The sequence below is a fragment of the Olea europaea genome, chromosome 5 (assembly GCF_002742605.1).
Source record: "Olea europaea var. sylvestris chromosome 5, O_europaea_v1, whole genome shotgun sequence".
Classification (NCBI taxonomy): Eukaryota; Viridiplantae; Streptophyta; class Magnoliopsida; order Lamiales; family Oleaceae; genus Olea; species Olea europaea.
This window is the reverse complement of record NC_036241.1, coordinates 15876684-15898757: the sequence shown is the minus strand read 5'-3', so window position 1 is coordinate 15898757 and position 22074 is coordinate 15876684. Positions and strand designations below refer to the sequence as shown.

Sequence of the window (22074 nt, the reverse complement as noted above, 5' to 3'; positions counted from 1 at the left end):
AAGCAACTTACAATCTAAATGGTGATCAAGCAATCAAATAGTTCAATGAAAATGCAAAATCAATCAAGAAACATCATGAAAATTGTCTTGAATTAAAATAAACAAACAATAGAGGTTCATCATTCATCCAATACAATGAAAAACTAAACATTCTTATAATTAAATCACATAAAAATAATTTGAAAAAATCACCCTAAAATAAGAAAGATGAAAGAAGTAGGAGAAATCCATGTTCTAGGCTCAAATCTTGAAATTGGTCTATGAATTTTCAAAATCATTGTATAATTTGCCTTGAATTGATGTATAGATTTGTTATTCGCCTCCAAAATATGTAGAAGATGATGAAATTTGGGTCGAATGGAGGTTTTCAATGATAAAGATTAGGTTTCCCCTGTTCTGAATGCATTATAGTATTTAAAGGATATCCAAAAGATTGTTACCAAAGCAGAGTTTCAATTAGAAAAGAAAACAAAATCTCACCTCGGAAAAGTACTATACGGTTGCATAGTATAAATGGAAACAATCGCATAGAAGAAATCATAACGGGTCTCGGAAGCACTAAAGGCATGAATACGGATGCATTGAATTAATACTATGCGATCGCTTAGATATACTTTTTTCGCTGGACAGTTTTCAGTATATTGATCATATCTTTCTCCTCCGATATTCGATTGAGGTGATTTGAAGTGTGTTAAAAGGATAACTCAAAGAGCTAAAATTACTTTATATATAATATTTTCAATTCGAATGTTTGCTATCTGGAAAATGGATCTCAAGTTGAGGCTTAAAATTTGTAGCATAACTTCTTCGGCTAGAAATTGATTTGTGATAATACTTTAACTATATTTCATCCATTTGACTTATTTTCTCATTCACTTGACCTCTAACACTCTCAAATCTTCATCATGAGGTTCGACACAACTTTTGAGTATTTGCACTTTAGCCCTTGAACTTTGAATTTGCTTCATTTCAGCCCCTTTCTCTTGTAATCTTGTTCCTTTATCTTTCAATTGTATCCTTTGGCATTTTTTATCTTCATTTTGTTGCCCTCTCATCTATGAAGTGTTTACAATTTACATCCTAACTTTTGGATCACGCCATTTTTCACTCCTTTTGCATTCTTTTCTCCAATTCTTCATCAAACATTGATATTTACCTATAAAATATAATATAACATAAGTTAGGTAGTATTTTATCGAAAGAACAGTAAAATATCATCTTTTAAGACCTCGAATAAGTGTATAAACTATACTTATCAAACTCCCAAACTTGAATCTTTATTTGTCCTCAAACAAAATTAAAACCTAACAAACATACAAAGACGCAGTGCTAAATTACCAAATTGGTGACCAGTCAATCAAGCAATGCAAAAAGATTTAGCTAGCTAACCTGACTTTTTATCTCAGGATTGAAATCATAGTATCACATCTAGGGCTGGGCAAATCTCCCGAACCGAACCGACCGAACCGAACCCAACAGTTCTTGTCAAATTAAATACCCGAATGGGTATCTGAATTGAGAACCGACGGGTACGGTTCGATTCTCGGTTCTAGACCAAGAACCGAATCTTTCTAATTTTTTTTATATTTAGTAAATCAAATTATTTTAATTTTAATTTTTTCTAAACAAATTAACAAATTAACGATTTCTAAATCCAAATTTTTGGCCCAATAATTTGTTTCATTTCTAATTTTTAATTTTTGGCCCAATTACCCATTTTATTGTTTCATTTCTTAGCCAAACAAGATCAAATCCACTAAATAACCTTAAACACCTACACTAAAGTGCATAACATTGTCTCGACTCTCGCACTCACTCTCGTAGCCTCGCTAATATTCCAAAACCTATACAATCGTCGGCCGACACTGTGACCTCCGATCGAAACTGTGACTTCCGTCGACCGAAGCTTTGATCATAGCGATCATTTAAACAAGTTAGTTTACTAGTCTCTGACATTCAAAAACCATTGAATGTATCAATAGTTGTTTTTATATAATGTTGTTATAAATGTTAAAAAATTTAATTATAGTACAGAACCGAACGGAACGGAACCGAACCCGAACGGTTCCATAATTATATTTGGACCCGACGGTTCCATTTACTAAATACCTAAAAAGTTTGGTTCGGTTTGGTTCTCTTTAGAACCGAACCGAACCGACCCGCGCCCACCCCTAATCAAATCTATGTACTGCTTCAAAATTACAATACAGAAATTAAAATCTATTTTCCAATGTAAAATTGACGTGTGTGTGTGTGTGTGTGTGTGAAGAATTAAGCATAACATCATGAATTCACGGGTAGTTTCAATTCCCAACTCTCAATGGTCAAATACATTCTTTTATCACTCTTAAACTTCACACACCCCAAACTTATTATTTTCGCTCTTTTCAAGTGTGTGACCTATGTTGAATTTTTATACTATCGTCATCTCTTTAATTTAGGTAAATCTCATTAATTGCAAATCAATATGTCAAAAAACAAGGATTCTCCATAGTTTGATTATTTTGACTTTGATCCACTCTTTGCTGTTTTTACCAATTTCAATACTGCCTCCTCGAATGTGATATGACTTGCATATCTTATCCGATTCAAATTCAACTATGTAGACTTCTTTCTCCTCTTCGGGCTTAATTACAAATTAAATGATACGGCGGTAAATGATGTCGATAGAATGTGGGTTAACGTCTCATTCATTAATTACCTCCTCTTCATTATGTTCATTTGTAATTGAACTTTAATCCTCTTTGCTCTCATCTTCTATAATTGATATCTCCTCAGATTGAATGGCCAGTTCACAATTTAAATCTACGGGCAATTGAAACTCTCATCTTTCATACTTTTCGAGAATATTATACCCCCACCTTTTAAATTCATACCAGAATATGCCATCTCCCACATATAGTTTGTTTTCATCCAATTTGGCAAGATCAATGTAGTATTTTGCAAGTTGATGTGATTGAAGAGTTAAGCTTGAAGAAGACAAGTTTGGAGTGAGACCCATTGATAATTGAAGGCGGACTGATGACGCGATCGAGGGCAAAACGAGTAAAACAAGCGATGGGATTGTTCATTCAACAAACAATTGACAAAACATTGTTCAAAACGCAAAACGGGGCAACTTTCATGTTGGGGTCGAGAGTCGAAGTGAATTGGATCAACATGATACAAGCAACAAAAGTTGAAGGCCAAATTAATAACTATGCGGTCGCATAATTGACGAGATTTTCCTTTTTCGACGCGAACTTTCCTCATTTCATTAGAATTTTATTATAAACAATATTCTTGTAATTTTTAAATCCGTTTTAAACTAGGATTAGAGTTTTATTCCTTTTAGAATTAGTTTCTAGATCTTCATTAGAGTTTTATTTCTATTAGAATTAGTTTCTGGATTTCTACATATAAATAGGTTTATTTTCATTGAAAAACATTACACACAACATTATTTTGAGAGAATTCAATAAAGAGAGGCAATTTGCTTTCTTCACGTCGTTCTTCATTGAACAATTGGAACTTATTAAGAGTTACAATCTTGTGGCGTTCTACATCCGGGTACGGGTCTTAATCATGTGATCAAAGGGTCTTTCAAGCTTTGATCTTGTTGGGTTTTTTGGTTCATTGATTCGGGTTCAAACTCTCAAACCTCTTAATTGGCTTTTCTGGGGTTCTAACAATCTAGTTGTGAATTTCGTAGTCAACGTTGTTACGGGGTTCACATCACAAGTACCTCCTCGTTTAACACAGAATAACCAAATCCCACAAGCAGGGTTGGTCTTGTGATTGTCGGGGCCCGAAGCGAATTCCACAAATTAGGTCCCTAGCGAAATCAACATAAGTACAAAATTCAACAGTGTATTATGCGACCTATTGTAAACTTAAAACTAACATTAAAATAACAATAAAATATATTATAGAAAAGATTTATATTATAAAATAACAAAACCAAAGATTTAATCATAGAGTGAAGGAACTTGTACCAAGTGTGGAAGTCCAGATTAAGAAATCAGCATAATTGACTAAAGATTTATTATCAACTAAAATTAAAAATTTACTTATATATTAAAATACTACTTTCTGTACCTTTTAAAGCAGATCTTGAATGAAAGAATTGTGAAATGTAGTAATATCTTCACAAAGTTTTTGTACAAAAATAAGATGACGACATGGATTCAACAAATACAATCACATAAATATCTATCTTTACCAAGTTTTTGTATAAAAATAAGATAACAACATGAATATTTATAGACACCCATTGATAAAATTCATCAAAACCTACCGTTTTGAAGACAAAAAATAAATTTGGACTAAAATTAGGCCCCGTATGGTCTTGGGCCTAAGGCCAGGGCCTCATTTGCCTTGCCTCATGATCCGATACCCCACAAGAGTGGCAAAAGGAATACACTCACCCATAGGCATGCAGCATTTAAAAGATATGTCAATTACTAGTTTTCAACATTTTAAATATTGTTTAAATTGTAAGAGTTTAAGTTGATAGGGATTAGTGCATGTATTCAAGCAGTAGCCTGTATAATGCACCCATATCAGAATTCACAATAGATATCTTCTTTCTTGTAGTTCATGTCGAGATTATTTATTATAAAAATCTTTCTAACATACCAGCGTCAAAATCCTAAATGAATTGCTGAATGGCACCTGGAAAGAATACCAAATAAGAGAAATCATGGCGGGTAACCAAAATCAACAAAAAAAAAAAAACACACAAAAAATAAAAATCTAATCTAATATAAACTACTAAATTGAAATTAAATTCATTATTCCCCAGCAATGGTGCCAAAAATTTGTTCGTAGAAAATTTGTAAGCGTACGAGATCGTTGTACAAGTAATAAAATTTGTGAGTTAAAGAATATCGTTTCCACGATGAATAGGGTCTAATATCTAGTTCAATAGTTTTTATCAAATTCGAGGTGTGGTGATATCAAAAGAGTTGTGATTTATATATTTTCTATACTAATCCTAAACTAACAAATCAAATAAGCTATTTATCTAATATGTGAATGTTTGTATTAGAATCGTGAATCTCCCTATTATCATTTAATTAAATTGTTAATTCGTAATATAGTAAATTCGTGCATTCAAAATAATTGATAATCTACTTTTATTCAATATTATTTTCCAAGATATATTAAACCTATGTTTACCACGATCCGATTATATTCCTAGTCCGAATTCATATAAAAAAACATGCGATTCACAGGATTTACCACACGTGACTTCACATGCCATAGATATTATTCCTAACACCTATTGCTCATGTGTGATTATGCCGCATTCTAGACTTATTGTGAGTATTCCTACACCACAAAAAGCAGCTTGCTATCTAATTGGTGATCAAACAATCATATAGTTCAATGAGAATGCAAAACCAATCATAAAAATCATGAAATACTAAATTCTTTGTCTTGAATTAAAAAAAAAATAATTGGGTTCATCATTCATCCAACACAATGAAAACTTAGTCTGACTTTCTTATAATTAAATTACACAAGAATAATTTGAAAAAATCACTCGAAAATAAGAAAGATGGAAGAAGTAGGACAAATCCATGTTCTTGGCTCAGATTTTGAAATCGATCTATGTAGGGGTGGATGCAGACATTTTAGTTTAGGGGTTCACGATCAAACTTTCAAAAAAATGATGAAAAATAAAAATAAGAAATATCTTATTACAATTGTTGTCTATGTGTTCTCATACTTTGATAACGTTCACTAATTACATCATTTTCAATCTTGTCAAAAACATCTTTCCCAATGTATGCAATCAAACTATCATTCACCCATTGATCTCCAATTCGGTTGTGTAGACGATTTTTGACGTAAGTCATCGCAGAAAATGCTCTCTCAACTACAACAGTAGCCACAAAAAGAACTAAAGCTAATGTCAAAAGCTTGTAAACTAATGGATACACCTCATGTTTATTCTTCGCGACCAACTTCTGCGCAAGAGCACTAATGCTTTGCAGTCCTTCCAAGTCTTCAGAAGTACACATATCAAGAATATATGTATCTAGTTGATTATCAAGTTCTATGATATTTGCTGCATCAAAATCTACCGAATAATACTGACATAGTCGCATCACTTTGGTCTTATCAAAAGTAATAAATGAATTATTTGGTGACAAACACGCAACACAAAGGAGAAAATCACTATTTACCTCAGAAAAACGATCATTCAACTCTCGAAGTTGCATATCAATGACGGCATAAAATATTTCTACACAAAAATGATGTAAATTTGTGACTGTCTCACGTTGTGAATGATCTAGAGTTATGAACATATCATTCATATCGGGAACATTGATATTGTGAGTTTCACATAATGAACAAACCAGTCCAAAAAAAGAATCCCATCCATCATCCCTCATGGTTTGGAGCTGGGCTTTACATATTTCCATTAATCTTATAGCATTGACAATATCTTGATCTTTTCTTTGTAATGCCCTCGACAATTCATTTGTAATCCCCTAAAATATTTTTCATAAGATGTAGATTAAATGCAAATTCAAATCTTAACATCAATTTCAATGAGATACATGCATCACCTCTTGTTCTGATACTTGTAGTGTCAGTAGCAATCATCTCAATAACGTCGACTATGGTTGAAAACATGACAATTAAGTTAATTAAACAATTAAAGTGAGAGCCCCAACATGTATCACCAGCGACGCTGAAGTGTAATTTCTTGATTGAGACTCGGTCCGCTTGATATTTCACCAACACTGAGTGATTTAAGAATTTTCAATTTTCGGTTCTCTCGAAAATGATCACTTCGTTTAGCTGATCCCCCAACAACATTCACCAATTTGTGTACCATAGTGAAGAAAGTTTCAATCTTTGGATGTTTTTGTGCCACGTCTACAAGAGTTAGTTGTACTTGATGAGCAAAGCAATGAATGTAGTGAGCACGAAGGTTTTCTTTCAAAATAAGTGTTTTGAGGTCATTATACTCACTCATCTATTACTAGCTCCATCATATCCCTGACCTCTCAAATTAGATATGCTTAAGTTGTGCATAGAGAATAATTGATCAATTGCAGCTTTAAGTAAGGTAGCTGTAGTACTCAAAACATGAATGACACCAATAAAATGTTCCAATAGACACCCATTCTTCACATAACGAATGAAAACTGACATTTGCTCCTTCACTGAAATGCCTCGAGATTCATAAACTAAAATTGAGAAGAAATTATCACGAACATCTTTGATAATCACATGTAGACATTCAGAAGCAATAGCACTCACAATATCCTTTTGCACTCTTGGAGATGTTAATTTGAAATTCTCGGGTGCATTCATCAAAGCAACGGCCTTAATCTCAGTATAAAGATCACATAACCAATGCAATAGTTCAAGAAAATTTCCCTAATTGTTTGAATCTTCAGATTCATAATGTCCACGAAATGTCAGCTCTTGTTGTAGAAAAAATCTAATACAATCAATGGATGCATTCAATCGAATTCGATAATCTTTTCGAGCTTGATGCAATTGCTTAACGAGATAGGTTCGAGTGCTTTGTTTTTTATTCTTGAACATTTCATATTTGATCCGAGCTTAATTTTGTGCACTACTTGAAGTCCCAATGTGTTTTCTAATATATTCTTTCATTTTCCAATTTGAGAATTCGTCTTTAACAAAAGAACCACCACTCGAACTGAAAAGATAGCTGTAAAAGCAAAAAACTACATCTTTTGTTACCCATTATACCACGAAACACAAAATCACATGTCTTTGTTATCAATTCTTGTGGGTGGAAACGCATGATTGCAAGGGTGACAAGAAGCCCTTTGCACATATGCTCTTCGAATCACATCTCGAACATCAACATCATAATTATGTATTGGAACTCTTAATCCAAGATCCAAGGAAAGTCGTGCAACATGAACATTTCCAATATCCCCAACATCTCTAACATCAACATCAACATTATATTCGTTCATTTTCTCTCGAACATTCCTTTCACTTTGCTCATCACAGGAAAGCGTAAATTTACGTTTAAAGTATTTGTCCAAAAATGATACAAACAAAAAATCGACAAGATTAGAAATCCCTAAACTAGTTTCTTCTTCTAAATCATATTCAAACAAAGTTTCAATCTTCCTAAATCAATTCACATATAACTAAGAAAGCCCTAAATCGAAAATCGCTAAATTCCTAAACCAAAAATCCCTAAATTGAAAACACTAAATCAGGAATGAGTTGTATATGAATTACTGATAAGTGTGTTTTGCACACTTATTTAATACCTAAATATGCTTATAATTGATAAAATAAACGAAATTCTACTCACAATTAACTAACATTTGCTTTTGTAGGCTAAAAATTACCCAAGGAAAGAGAACAAGCCAAAAGTGAGTGAAAATGGGGCCAAAAGCGCACAAAAATGTGAAGTTGGAGATCAAAGTCCACAAGTGCCAAAAGTTGGGGATCTAAGGTTGCAATTTTTGGAGGGCGTGATTGAAAGAAAAGTCAAAATTTGAGGACTAGACTATACATGATCAAAGTTGAAGGGGCACTGTGTGTAATTCAATAGAGGACTAAGTCGGAAAAGGAAATGAAGAAAGTCTGCGCTCGCGCGCAAGCTTATTATGGTGCTCGCGCGGGAAGTAGTTCATGATTTACCAAGACCAAAATGTCTCACGGCGGCGCGCGCTGCCTTTTAACTTGGCAATTTTACCTATTTAGCATAAATTTCAAGACTTCTTCCGCAATTTTACCTTAGAAGATTTTTGGCCATTTAAATACGATTTTGTTGGTCAATTCTAGGGCTTCTTGGGCTGGGTCTTCTTCCTCTTTCATTTTTCTTTTACTTTTCTCTCCTTTTCTTTTTCTTTTTCTTTCCATTTTTCTTGGTATTTTGGAAGTAAAATCAAGAGCACAAGGAGAATACACATTCAAGGAGGTAGAGAGATTTTAGGAAAATCAAGTTCAAGCCTTTAACATCTTTAAAAAGCCAACAAAAATTGTTATATCTTGAATCTTATATTTTCTTCACTATTATCTTCTATTGGCAATATATTGTATTAAACATTTTCCTTTTTATCATATATTTAACATGGGCAAAATATTTGTGTTGAGATTTATGATAGTAACTTAACCTAACTTTTAATTAATTTTAATATTTGCTCTTTAATGTTAAGTTATTTATTTTCATATGTTTTTACTATTGTTATTATTGCATTTTTCATTTACGTGTCCAGTGAATGATTAGTTTAGAAATTTGTACATCGTTCAAAATAAGATTGTACATTTTAGACCAAATAGTAGAAATCATAGGTTTGTGGAGGGGATAGAGATATACCGCTAACTCTAGATGACCCAATGAGCTATTTTCACAAAGAGTAAATGCGGTTATTTAGTTTTAATCGACGTAAAGATATATTAGATTAAACCAATAATTAGGATTAATTTCACTCGAGAGAGGTAATTAACTAAAATTGAAATATCGGGTCTAACATCGTAAATGAGTAATTTTTTAATTGGCTTGCGGAGAAATTAATTAGGTGACGGTTAAACGAAACCATAAATCCCAACCACGTTTCTTCCAAAATTTCCAAATGTTTATGTTTTCCTATTTTGTAAATTTTTGGTTAATTTCCTTATTTCAAATTATAATTTTAATTGTGTATGTCTTTCTTTTTATTGTTAGAATTAAATTAATTAAAGTTGTGTAATCAAAGGTAAAACATTCCTCGAGGAATCAACAACTTGGACACGAAAGGTCCATTCTATTACTTGAACGTGAATTGTGCACTCGCGGCTTGCACTTTTAGCGAATAAGTTTTTCGCGCCGTTGCCGGGGAATATCTTTACTTTGATTACTACTTTAGTTTTAACAATTTCTTTATTTGTTTTTAATAGTTTTTATTTTTGTATATTTTGGCTACCCCTCATATTGTTAATTCATCTAGTATTGGTATTCTCTCCTTCTGCATTTCAGTTATATTTGCATTACTTCGATCTTGGTAAAGTAAAAAAGTTTTTTGCAATGGATATCTCTACATTGATTAAGGATATATGATTGGAGTTCCAAGATGTGAAATTTGTCAAGCGGTGCATTGTACAGAGCAATGCTTGTTTCATGCACCGATACCTTAATATTGAAACTTCTTTGATTTAGACAATATTTAAAATGTCGAAAACAAGCACTGGACAATTTTGATGATAGTTACATGCTCACGGGAGATTATGTACCTGATGATTGGGACGAGGACATCAAACTTTCGGGAAATGGTCCTCCATTTTTAAACGAGAGGGTACTTGCAAAGTATTACAATGAACTTGCAAAGTTGGATGAAGAAGACATGTTAGTGGGAGATTACAAATATTAGGATGGCATTCAAAAATTGGGGTATAATTCACTCAATGGGGTTAATAGGAAAGACTTGTCATTGCCCCTGGAGTTTGATGACAAACCGGTTATTCAATCCGATGAAATATCAACTATTGAAGAAGAGATTGAAGAGAATGAAAAATTAATCACAACGGAGCTATACAAGGATGTGGCAATCAACGAGGAGAAAATCAACTTACATTCTTCCAACTTAGTTGACCGTCAATATAGTGATTTTGTGATTAAACCCGATGAGAAAGTAGAAATATTCATAGTTGAATTTAAGTTGGATGAAAAGGCAAGTCATATTAAATGGAGAGGGGCAATGTTGAGTTTTGGAGATCCAATGAAGAGTGAAAAAAGCCAAAAGAAGAAAAATGGGCAAGGCATCTGAAGCCTTCTTTAGGTACCCATGATTTAAAGGCCAAAGTCGAGTTAAAAACTATGAAAAAAAAAAGGCGCTTGTTGGGAGGCAACCCAACTTTTTAACTTTTAAGCTTTCTATTTATTTTTATGAATTTTCTTACTTTTATTTAATTAGCTATCATTTTTTGTAGGTAATTTTTGAAGTCCCACATTTCAATGGTCCCTAACAACGTTGGGGGTAAATTGGTGTACAAGAAACTCACTTGACCAAGTTCACCAAGAGCATCCCAAGCCCAATTCAAACATTGGTTCTTCTTCACAAATAAACAACCGGGGAAGTTTCATTATCCCCTCTCCTCTTTATCTTGTTCTTTACACACTGAGGACAATGTGTGATTTAAGTTTGGGATGATTGTGCTTAAATTGATGATGTTGTATTGACATGTTAGACAGCCTTACCGGCTTAGGATTGCTTAATGTTTAAAATTATTGTTGACTCATGAGTTATGCATGATCAAATATGCTATTTGTACCTAAATTTTTTGAAAAATTGCTTATCTATTATAAGATCATGAATTGCTTTGAGCACAATAATTATGATTAATTGTTATTTAGATTTGGAAAATTTTTTATTGATAGAGAGATTTTTGAATTGATTGACCTAGGTCGTGAATTGCCTGAAACTTTATATCAACCTATACTCTCTCCTCTTTCACTTTACCATATTGTGAGAAAAGTTTAGGGGTGGTTGAAATAATATTATCTAGAAGTGTGTGGTTTCGTGCATGGTGAAAATATTTGTGTGGAGTGTCTTTTGCCAAGTATAAGCTAGGTAATAACCATATGCTCGGGATCTAAGACCCATTTTTATTGTGTGAAAAAAATGAAAAAAAATGTTGTACTTTTTGAATCCAAGGCCTCATCTGTAGCCTTTTTTACTCAAGTTATTATGTCCATAGGGGTATCTCAAAATCCAATACCCTTTGTCCTAAACAACTGGACAGTTTTTCACCTAAAGCTCGCTACAAGGATCAAGAAAAAAGCTTAAGAGAGTGGGGTAAAACAAGGGATTTGGCTAAAAGAAAGAGAGAGAGTGAGAGAGAGAAAGTTATTGTTGTGCAATTGTATTTGATATTTGGGCTTAAATAACTAGTGGATTTGAATTACTTGATATAAGCTTGAATGTGGAAACACTCATTAGTGGAGAATCAACACATGACTAGATGTTGAGATTGCCAGTTAGATCCAACCAAATTAGAGCAGAAAAAAGAAATGAGTGATTAAGAGAAACCTTATATTTACACCTCGGGAAGTAAAAATAAATAAATAAATCTGTTTTAGTGTGAATTTCACGAGTGAAAAATGAAATATTTGACCACATTGGGTTGGGTTGGAACCAATTTGAAGATTTTTACTTCTTGACAACTTTTTCCTAATTTAGATAATGATTGAGAGTGACTATGCACACACACGCCGATCAAGCATTGGATGAGTTTAAATTATTTGTGCTATCATTATTTGGAGCATATTTGTGAATTGATTACACAATTTTACACTCTTTGATATTTTTGGCAAGCTATCTAATGTGTTAATCATTATCACTTATGCTTGACTGTGTTGTAGATGATCTTGCTCGGGATGAGCAAGAGTTCAAGTTTGGGGGTATTTGAGAAATGTGTTTTTGCACACATTTAATACCTAAATATGCTTATAATTGATAAAATAAATGAAATTCTACTCACAATTAGGTAAAATTTACTTTTGTAGGCTAAAAATCATCCAAGGAAAGAGAACAAGGCAAATGGGAGTGAAAAATGACCAAAAGCGCACAAAAATGTGAAATTGGGGACCAAAGTGCACAAGTGCCAAAATTTGAGGACCTAAGGTTGCAATTTCTAGAGGGGGTGATTGAAAGAAAAGTCAAATTTTGATGACCAGATTGTACATGATCAAATTTGAGGGGCCTTGTGTGCAATTAAATGAAGGACTAAGTTGGAAAAAGAAATGAAGAAAACCCACGCGCGATGGTGCGCGCCCGGAAAGCCGTTGGTGATTTATTGAGACCAAAATAGTCTCACGTCGTGCGTAGGGATGTAAATGAGCCGGGCCGAGCCGGCTCGCGAGCCTAAAGTTTCGGCTCGGGCTTTTTTCGGGCCGAGCCAGGCAGGTTCGTTTTCTCTCTTTTTTTTTCTGCTGCAGCCTTTTAAGCCTCAAATTTTATTTATTTATTTATTATTGTTTTTTAAAAAGCTCGCGAGCTCACGGGCGAGCTCGGGAAAAGCCCGTGTCCCCAAAATGGGGCTCGGGTCTACCGAGCCTCGAGCCGAGTCACTGGCGGCCCAAGCTAGCGAGCTCGATTGCCATCCCTAACTGTGCGCCACCTTCCGGTTGGGCGAATTGTGCCTATTTCTTGTAAATTTCGGGATTTCTTCCGTAATTTCACCTTAGACGATTTTTGGCCATTTAAATATGGTTTTGCTGGTCAATTCCAGGCTTCTTGGGCTGGGTCTTCTTTCTCTTTCATTTTTCTTTTACTTTTCTTTCTTTCTTTTTTTTGCTTTCTTTCTTCTTCTTCTTCTTTCGATTTTTCTTGGCATTTTGGAAGTGAAATCAAAAGCACGAGGAGAATATACATTCAAGGAGGTAGAGAGATTTTAAGGAAATCAAGTTCAAGCATTTAACATCTTCAAAAAGCCAACGAAAATGGTTGTATCTTGAATCTTGTATTTTCTTCACTGTTATCTTCTATTGGCAATGTATTGTATAAAACATCCTCCCTTTTATCATATATTTAATATAGGCTAAATATTTGTGTTGGGATTTATGATAGTAACTAAACCTAACTTTTAATTTATTTTAATATTTGCTCTTCAATGTTAAATTATTTATTTTCATGTGTTTTTATTATTGTTATTATTGCATTTTCATTTATGTGACCAGTGAATGATTATGTTTAGTGATTTGTACATCATTCGAAAGAAAATTGTGTATTTTAGATCAAACAGTAGAAACCCTAGGTTTGTATAGGGGATAAATATATACATCTAACCCTAGGTGACCCAATGAGCTATTTTCACAAAGAGTTAATGCGGTTGTTTGGTTTTAATCGACATAGAGATATAGTAGGTTAAATCAATCAGTTAGGGTTAATTTCGCTCGAAAGAGGTAATTAACTAGAATTGAAATATCTTGTATAACATCGTAAGTGAGTAATTTGTCAATTGACTTGTGGAGAAATTAAATAGGTGACAGTTAAACGAAACGATGAATCTCGACCACGTTTTCCTCCAAAATTTCCAAATGTTTATGTTTTCCAATTTCGTAAATTTTTAGTTAATTTCCTTGTTTCAAATTATAATTTTAATTGTGTGTATGTTTCTTTTTATTGTTAGAATTAAATTAATTAAACTTGTGTAATAAAAAGTCAACATTCCTCGAGAGATCGACAACCTAAATTTAAAAGGTCCACTCTATTATTTAAACGTGACCCGTGAACTTGCGGCTTGTACTTTTAGCAAACAATTACAAACAGAATTAAAATCACTAAATTAGGGGAAACACATCACTAAAATGGAATTGGAAGAAATTAACTAAAATCAAATGAGAGTTCTGACAAAAGACAGTGGAGTGGGAAAGAAAATGGTGCATCGTCATTATCGCGTACACTCTGAAATGGACCAAATGGTGGCCACCATTGGTCCATCGCCGGCTTACCATGCGAGTAGGAGTAAATTGGAGAGGGAGAGAAAGAGAAAGCAGAGGCGTTTGGAATCTTAGGATTAGACAAAGACGAAAGACGGTAGTGCAACTAGTGCTAGTGCCATGACTTAGTGGAGTGGGAATCGAAAAGAAAATGGTGCACCTATATCGTATAAGCTGAATGTTGGCCACCGTTGGTCCTTCGTCAGCTTACTGTGGGAATGGGAGGACCAGAGTCAGAAAAGACTGGAGAGAGAGGGACAAAGGCGTTGCGATGGGAACGAGAGACAAAGGCTTCCTGTGATTTGTGAGTTGTCTCTATTTTTATTAAATTTTAATAAAAATAAAATAATAAAAAACCCCAAAAAACTAGGGGGTCAAGTGATCCTGTGGGACCCCTCGATCCACCCATGGGTCTATGAATTTTCAAAATCCTTGTATGATTCACATTGGATTGATGTATAGACTTGTTCTTTGCCTCTAAAATATGTAGAATATGATAAAATTTTGGTCGAATGGAGGTTTTAAACGATAAAAATTAGGTCTCCCTCGTTTTGGACGGATTATGGTATTTAAAGGATGCTCAAAAGATTGTTGACAAAGTAGAGTTTCAATTGAAAAGAATATAAAATCTTGCATCGGAAAAATACTAAACAATAACCTAGTACAAATGGAAGTAGTCGCATAGAAGAAATCATACGGTCCCAGAAGCACTGAAGGCATGATTGCGATCGCATTGAATTAACACTATGCGACCGCATAGATATACTTTTTTTCCGTCGAACAGCTTTCAGTACTTTGATCATATCTTTCTCCTCCCATATTTGATTGAAGTGATTCAAAGTGCATTAAAAATCTAACTTAAAGAGTTACTATTCTTGGAACGATACAATATTTCCAATTCGAACGTTTGCCATCCGTAAAATGGGCCTTGAGTTGAGGCTAAAAATTCTTAGCATAACTTCTTTAGCTAGAAATTGATTTTTGATAATACTTTAACTTTATTTCATCCCTTTGGCTTCTTTTCTCACCCAATTGACCTCCAACACTCTCGAGTCTTCATCATGAGGTTCAATACAACTTTTGAGTATTTACACTTTAGCCCCTAACCTTTGGATTTGCTTCATTTCAGCCATTTTCTCTTGTAATCTTGTTCCTTTATCTTCTAATTGTATCCAGTTGAATCCTTGGCATCCTCAATCTTCATTCCACCGCCCTCTCATCTATGAAGTGTTTGAAATTTAGTTCCCAACCTTTGGATTTCGCCTTTTTTCATTCTTTTTTCCAATTCTTCATCAAACGTCGATTTTTTACCTATAAAATATAATATAGCACAAGTTAGGTAATATTTTATCCAAAAAATAATAAAATATCATCTTTTAGGATCTCGAATAAATGTAGAAACTACACTTATCAATTTTAACTTTTATTTTAGAAGAGAAAATTTAGAGAAGTCATGTTTTTTTTAAGTTTCAATATCATTGATGTTACACCCCACCCATTTTTTGTCAAAGTCAAGGGAAGTAATTGGTCAAAGTCAATAAGGACTTAAGTTGAACAAATGATTTTCTTGGGGCTTAAATTGTAATTGCAAGAACTTTAGGGATGTAGTTTCTATTTACTGTAATTAAAGCAGTAAATGGTATATTACATGAAGAGTGAGGACTTGATTTGCAATTCTACCATACTTATCCATTTAAACTTTAAACAAATCCAATATTCTCTCATTGTTGGGGGCGAAACCGACTAGAGAAGTAGAGAACAAAATAGGGGAAAAAAATGAACGAGAAAAAGGAAGGAAGGAGAAGAAGAAGAAGAAATGGGTGTTGGCTTTTAAAGATTGAGGTTTTATTCCTTAATTCTTCTTATTTTCAAGAGGTAATTGAAGTTTATGTTACTTGAAAATTTTGGGGTTTATGGAAAATTTACTTTAATTCGAAGTTCAGCAATAATTAGTTGTTATAGATATGTATTTGAGGTTATAAATAGAAATATAGCAAAGAAATGTTATTTGAGTATTGAAGTTGAGGAAAGATGAATTTTGAAATGGGTTTGTAAGATAGAAACATATTATTTGAATTTTTTTCTGATTATATGATGTTAAACACTTAAATTTAGGAATTAGGGTTGATTTCTCCATTTTTAAGTGATAATTATAAGTAATTTTTGGACAAATCCTACGCAGGTGCTGTTTTTGTAATTCTGCCCAGAATAGTGCTAATTCTATCAAAGGTTTTACTGCCAGATTTCAATAAAGAAATTGGTGCCTGATTTCATTAATATGGGATTTTAGTGTTGTTTTTGTCAAAGCTCTTATTTTCGGATTTTTAAAGGTTTGAATGGAGCTATATGACGTGTTGAATTTTATATATTGGAATAAGTGATGTCTATGGGTTGTATATGTATAAGGTATTGATTTTAAGGCAGTGCAAGTGATTTAATGGATTTGATAATGCATGGTGTTTAGTTGATGAATCAATAAAGAGAATAAAAGTTGGAGAATTGGAGATATAAGAGTAAATATAAAAGTTGAGGAATTAAGTGGTGGAATTGTATTAATTTAATTGTCAAGTTTTAATTTGAGTAATTATATCGTTATTTCAGACAGTGACGTGAAAACTTGGAATGGCTCGTGAATTTAGCCAGATTTCTATCCATGGATTTGTGAGTGAAAAAATATAATATTTTTAAAGTATTTATGAATTAAGTATATCGTCAAAGTATGTGCAATTATGTGTTCGAATTATATGGTTATTATGGAAATATCTTTTATTATAATACATGTGGGATTTCAAAGATTGTATACGGTACATTGTGAATTGGAATATGAGATGTGATTTTGAAATCGGCCAGAAAAGTACCCGTGATTATATATTTTTTCTAATTCATTGAGGGGCATTGGTCGTGTTCTATACTACACTGAGGAGTTGACTGGGGATGAAGGGGTCGTGATCGTGTACATATAGCTCACTGAGGGGCCTTAGCCGTGTTCTAAAATTGATTACCAGAGGTCATGATACTCGCTTACGTTCACGGAGGGGGCGAAAGGCCTGTGGCGAAAGTGCTTAGTTCGAGGGGTGGATTACAGATTTTAGTCAAAAGGTACATTTTTTGTGGATCACATGTGATGTGATGAGATGAGATGATAGTATAGATATCAGCTGATAACTATACCGTGATTAAGAGATGATATTTACAGTGTTATGAGAATGTCTCACTTTTTGTCTATAATTGTATGAGACTATCATGTGAAGAATTTAATGATATGAACTTGACGTTTGATAAAAATGTTTAAAGGAGAAAGTATAATTATTTTTGAACTCTTCTACTCACTGAGCTATCAGCTCATATTTTTCTAAAATTATTTTTACAGGTAGTATTGGTCCTTGGTAGCTTGAGAAGTCTAGTGATTTCAGAGTTAGAGCCACACGACATGTTGAAGGATGCGAGTCAGTTTGATTAAACCACGAAGTAAAATTTTGGGCACATTGCACTATGTTTGTATAAACATTTGATTTTATTGCATATCTTGTAGTAACTCATAGTGAGCATTGGTGATGGATTTGACATTTGTTAGCATCTATTGTTGGCACACACCACGTTTTGGGTTCATTAGGGTGATTCGGGATGGATCGTGTTAGGTAGTAACTACTTAATAAGGTACATCAAATCTAGGATGGTGGTAACAAGGAGTGTTGAGAGTGAATCGCATTCGAAGGAGGAAGATGCCGTCAAAAGATTTACTTATAAAAGAAGACAATCTACTTCCCCACAAAAATCTCAATCAAAAATGCAAAAGCCCCAGATCAGGTCGCAATTCTAGTTCGAAGGACGTAACTCACAATGCCTCATCATTTTTTGTTTAGTCCTATGCAATTCAATTTGTGATTGTCAATTATTCTTGATTTAAAAATGGGATTGTTTTTGAACTGTGACTTAGACAGTGCGATAGTGTGATTTTGATTGTGAGCTAGAGATATAGTGTGATATTCTTCACTTTAAAGATCTTCACCGAAATACAATGTGACCTTGCAATGGTGAAGTCTTGTTCTTCACCAACTCTTGCATTCGGTGAAGAATAGGGCTTCACCGACTACGCGATGAGGAACATGACCTCACCAACTTCAGTAGTTTGTTGAAGAAAAAATGTTCACCCACTATAAGGTCACACTCCATTTTACTGATTTCATTAACTAAGGTGTGTCTATGTGACCAAAATTGTTTGAATCAAGCTACAAGGGGTTCAGGGATAGTCTGGTTAATCATGTTGGCATCCAACCATTATCAAAATCATCCCGCCTTCATGAAACTTGTAGGTGTGGAAGAACAAATCTGATGTGAGGATGTTTCCACCTGGGTGCAAATAAACATCGTCAGTAATCTTCCTCAAGTTGTCAATAAACAATTAACAAGTTCAAGTTACGTAGCATGTCGAAATCATTTGATACCAGTAGAACAAATGGCATGTGACATAATCTTATATAAATCCTAGAAATAACGATGGATTCCTAGTGCACTCAAGATCTTCAATACAACCTTATGGAGCTAGGAAGTCGAAGATTGGTCTTTCATATTAAAAGGAACAACGTGTTGAAAGTAGTGTAAACTTGACCAAGGAAATTCTCGAAATAAGAAAACATCCCAAAATTATCGTGAAGCTTTATGAAGATGAATATATGATTTAATTAAAATGCAACTTGGTTAAGCAAAGTTTTTTTATTGGACAGAAGAATTTTACATGGTTAAAGAAAAGCTCGTCATTGGCCGAGAGTTATTGAAAAAGTTACTTAATTATTTCGAACTCTTCTTCTATTAAAGGAGGTAAAAGTTAATTATTTTGAACTATTCTTCTACTAAAGGAGGTGGAAGTTATTTAATCATTTTGAATACTTTTATTAAAGGAGGTTAAAGAAAGTTACTTGATCATTTTGAGCACTTTTTAGTTTTTGTTTCTATAAATAGATATATTTGTATATATTTTGAACTACTGGGTAGAAGAAAAAAATTCCATACTTGTTTAAGGGAGTTTTTATGAAAGAGAATTGCTTTATTGTATTAGTTATTGTTGACACACTAAAAGTGCAGTCCAAATCAAATAGCCCAAAGAGTAAAGCCCAATTGGGGAGTCCAGGATAAAGATCCAAATAAGATTATTGATGAATGCAATGAAAGCCCACGAACACAGTAACATCATCGCCCAAGCTTACAAAATGCCCAGAATCTAAGCGAATGGAGTGCCTTACGGTCGTCCAGAGCGATGACCCTGTTCTCGTCCAAATCTTCGAATCGTCCAGGATTTTAGCAAACATAAAATATTATGGTTATCGAAAACAGCAGTTATTGAGTAATCTTATCACAGTCCACGATTCAAGGAGCCCAATTGAAGGCGGTTGAACGACAAAGAGTAATGGCAGCAGTTAGAGACGGCAGTTCCACGACAAGTTAGCCACCATAAAGAAAGTGGGTAGTTATAAAGCAATCAAGCAGTTTTCAAGTGGTTTGTCACGAAGAAATCATCAAGAGAATATAAAAAGGAAGAGAAGACATAGAGAAAAAGGGAATTAAACACTCTCAAATAGAGAATATGTAATTTTAATTTCTTAACTTAAATTTAAACACTTCTTTTAGTACTTGTCTGCTTGCGCCCCTTGGAGGCATTATGTTTATTTCCAATTGTAAATCATCGTCAATAAAACACCCATTTTTGGGACTTTGTCTCAAGAGGTTTGTTCCTTACACAATCGCCTGATCCATTTTTTAATTGTTAGCGACTACCCGCGCGAAACAATTTGGCATGTCCAGTGGGACATTGGTGTTTGGTATTGAGGATACAAAAAGTGAAACAATATGCCTCACAAATCTGATAAGGAAGCAGCAAGTCAGGAAGGAGTCCAGTCTGTGATCGAGCGATATGAAGAGCAGCAAAACTCTCCATGAACAGAGGGACAGAGTCAGAGCAGTCACAGTCATTACAAACTAATGACAGAGTTGAGTCCTCGAACCATGCGTGCATTGCTTGGAGAACTCACACAGGATGTCGTTGAACAGGTAAATCTACGAAATGTTCATAATATGGAAAGATTTACCTAGAATGGAAATGCACATTATGACAACATGGCCAAACAACTGAATATATTAAATGAAATAATGAATAAGTTAGTAGGCCAAATTTATCAGCCAGTTGTGCCTATTGTAAGTCACTTTCAAGCTAGGACAATTGTAAGACATAATTCTCCAGTCCTAAGTCCAAATCAAGGGATAGAACCACCTTTTGGTCCGTCTAGTTCAAACCAGGGGATAGTGTAATGCCAAATCAGAATAGTGGTAATGGTACATCTAACTCAGGAGGTAACCTAAATGTAAGAGACAATGTCCTAAATAATGGACAGAATACCCCACGTGTTAATGATGGAATAAATATTCAGGCTAATGGTAATAATGACCCAAATCATAGAACCATTGTTGCCAACCAAGGACCAAACATCAGGCCTCAGGCAAATCAACCGATCAACCAACCTATAGGAATTCTATAACGACCCAAATCTTTTGAAATTTAAAAGGTTAAGTCATTACCAAAAGATACTTTTAAAAATAAATGGATTTAAGATACAGTTATCAAAGTATAATTTACATGCAATACCCAGATTGTACGAAATTCAACCTTAGAACTAAATTACTCTAGGTACCCATGCGGTACATGAAAACTACCATGCACTAAATAATTGATAAAATGACACAATTAATTATAAAGAAAGTAAATAAAAGATGTCTAAATATTTAAAATTTACGCCTAAACAAATTTGACGTCTCACTAATCATAACCTAAGTAATATAGAGATCAACTCATTTATTTATAATAAATTGAATTGATTAACCGGTAATCAGTATCTTTACAATAATAATTAATAATCTAGTCTCGACAAAATGATTGATACGCTAATTGATAAAACATGTCAAAGACTTTTCACTAATGGCAAAATTTACACCCAATTACAATTTTTATTCTTTTTTTTTAATTTCTGTTTATGTGAACAGTACTGTTCACGTATGACGTCGCTGTTCATCGTGAACAGTAACTACTATTCACTCATTATTTTATTTTATTTTATTATTTTTTTTAACATCCTATTTATACTTATGCAGTGAGTAGAAACGTGACGTCACTTTCACCCAATTAATACCATCAATTTGGGTCTCATTAATTACACATGCATGACCTCAATCAATTACCCATCTTGAAAAGAAACAACTTGACGTACAGTACACCCAAAATTCTCAATTCATGTGATAAGATCAACCATACTCTATTATGTGTTATTCTGAATAATTGAATGTGAATAAAGTTTTGGTTCCACCAATATAAAATAATGAAAATAAACCATAAAAACATATCAAAAAGAAAAACTGTATCCCAAATCTTGAATCACAGATCCACATAATAATAAAATTAAAACAAAAGCTAAAAATAAAATCTTTGATCACGTTATGCTGGATTTGATTTATTATCCCAAATATCTTGGCACCACGACTGCACCACACCGCCAGCCAACCAACGACCCGATCTAACCTATAAGGAGTAGGGAAAAGGGTGAGTACATAGGAATACTCAGTAGGGTACGAGTAATTGTGCAATCCCAATTAAAAGTATTAAATCATGTGTC

At 33.7% G+C, this 22074-nt stretch overlaps 1 protein-coding gene and 1 long non-coding RNA gene across 2 annotated transcripts; one reads left to right on the top strand and one right to left on the bottom strand.

The window, feature by feature from the left end:
* Positions 1–4511: 4511 nt before the first annotated feature.
* LOC111394309 lies at positions 4512–6973 on the bottom strand. Its single transcript, XM_023020058.1, has 4 exons — positions 6737–6973; positions 5736–6482; positions 4618–4653; positions 4512–4523 (listed from the first exon to the last, which is right to left on the bottom strand). Exons 1-4 carry the CDS (start codon positions 6971–6973, stop codon positions 4512–4514), a joined length of 1032 nt encoding a protein of 343 aa, XP_022875826.1.
* A 10324-nt stretch (positions 6974–17297) lies between these two features.
* Positions 17298–18342, top strand: LOC111394822. Its single transcript, XR_002702744.1, has 2 exons — positions 17298–17515; positions 17787–18342. It is a non-coding gene; the product is annotated as an uncharacterized LOC111394822 (long non-coding RNA).
* Positions 18343–22074: the final 3732 nt, after the last annotated feature.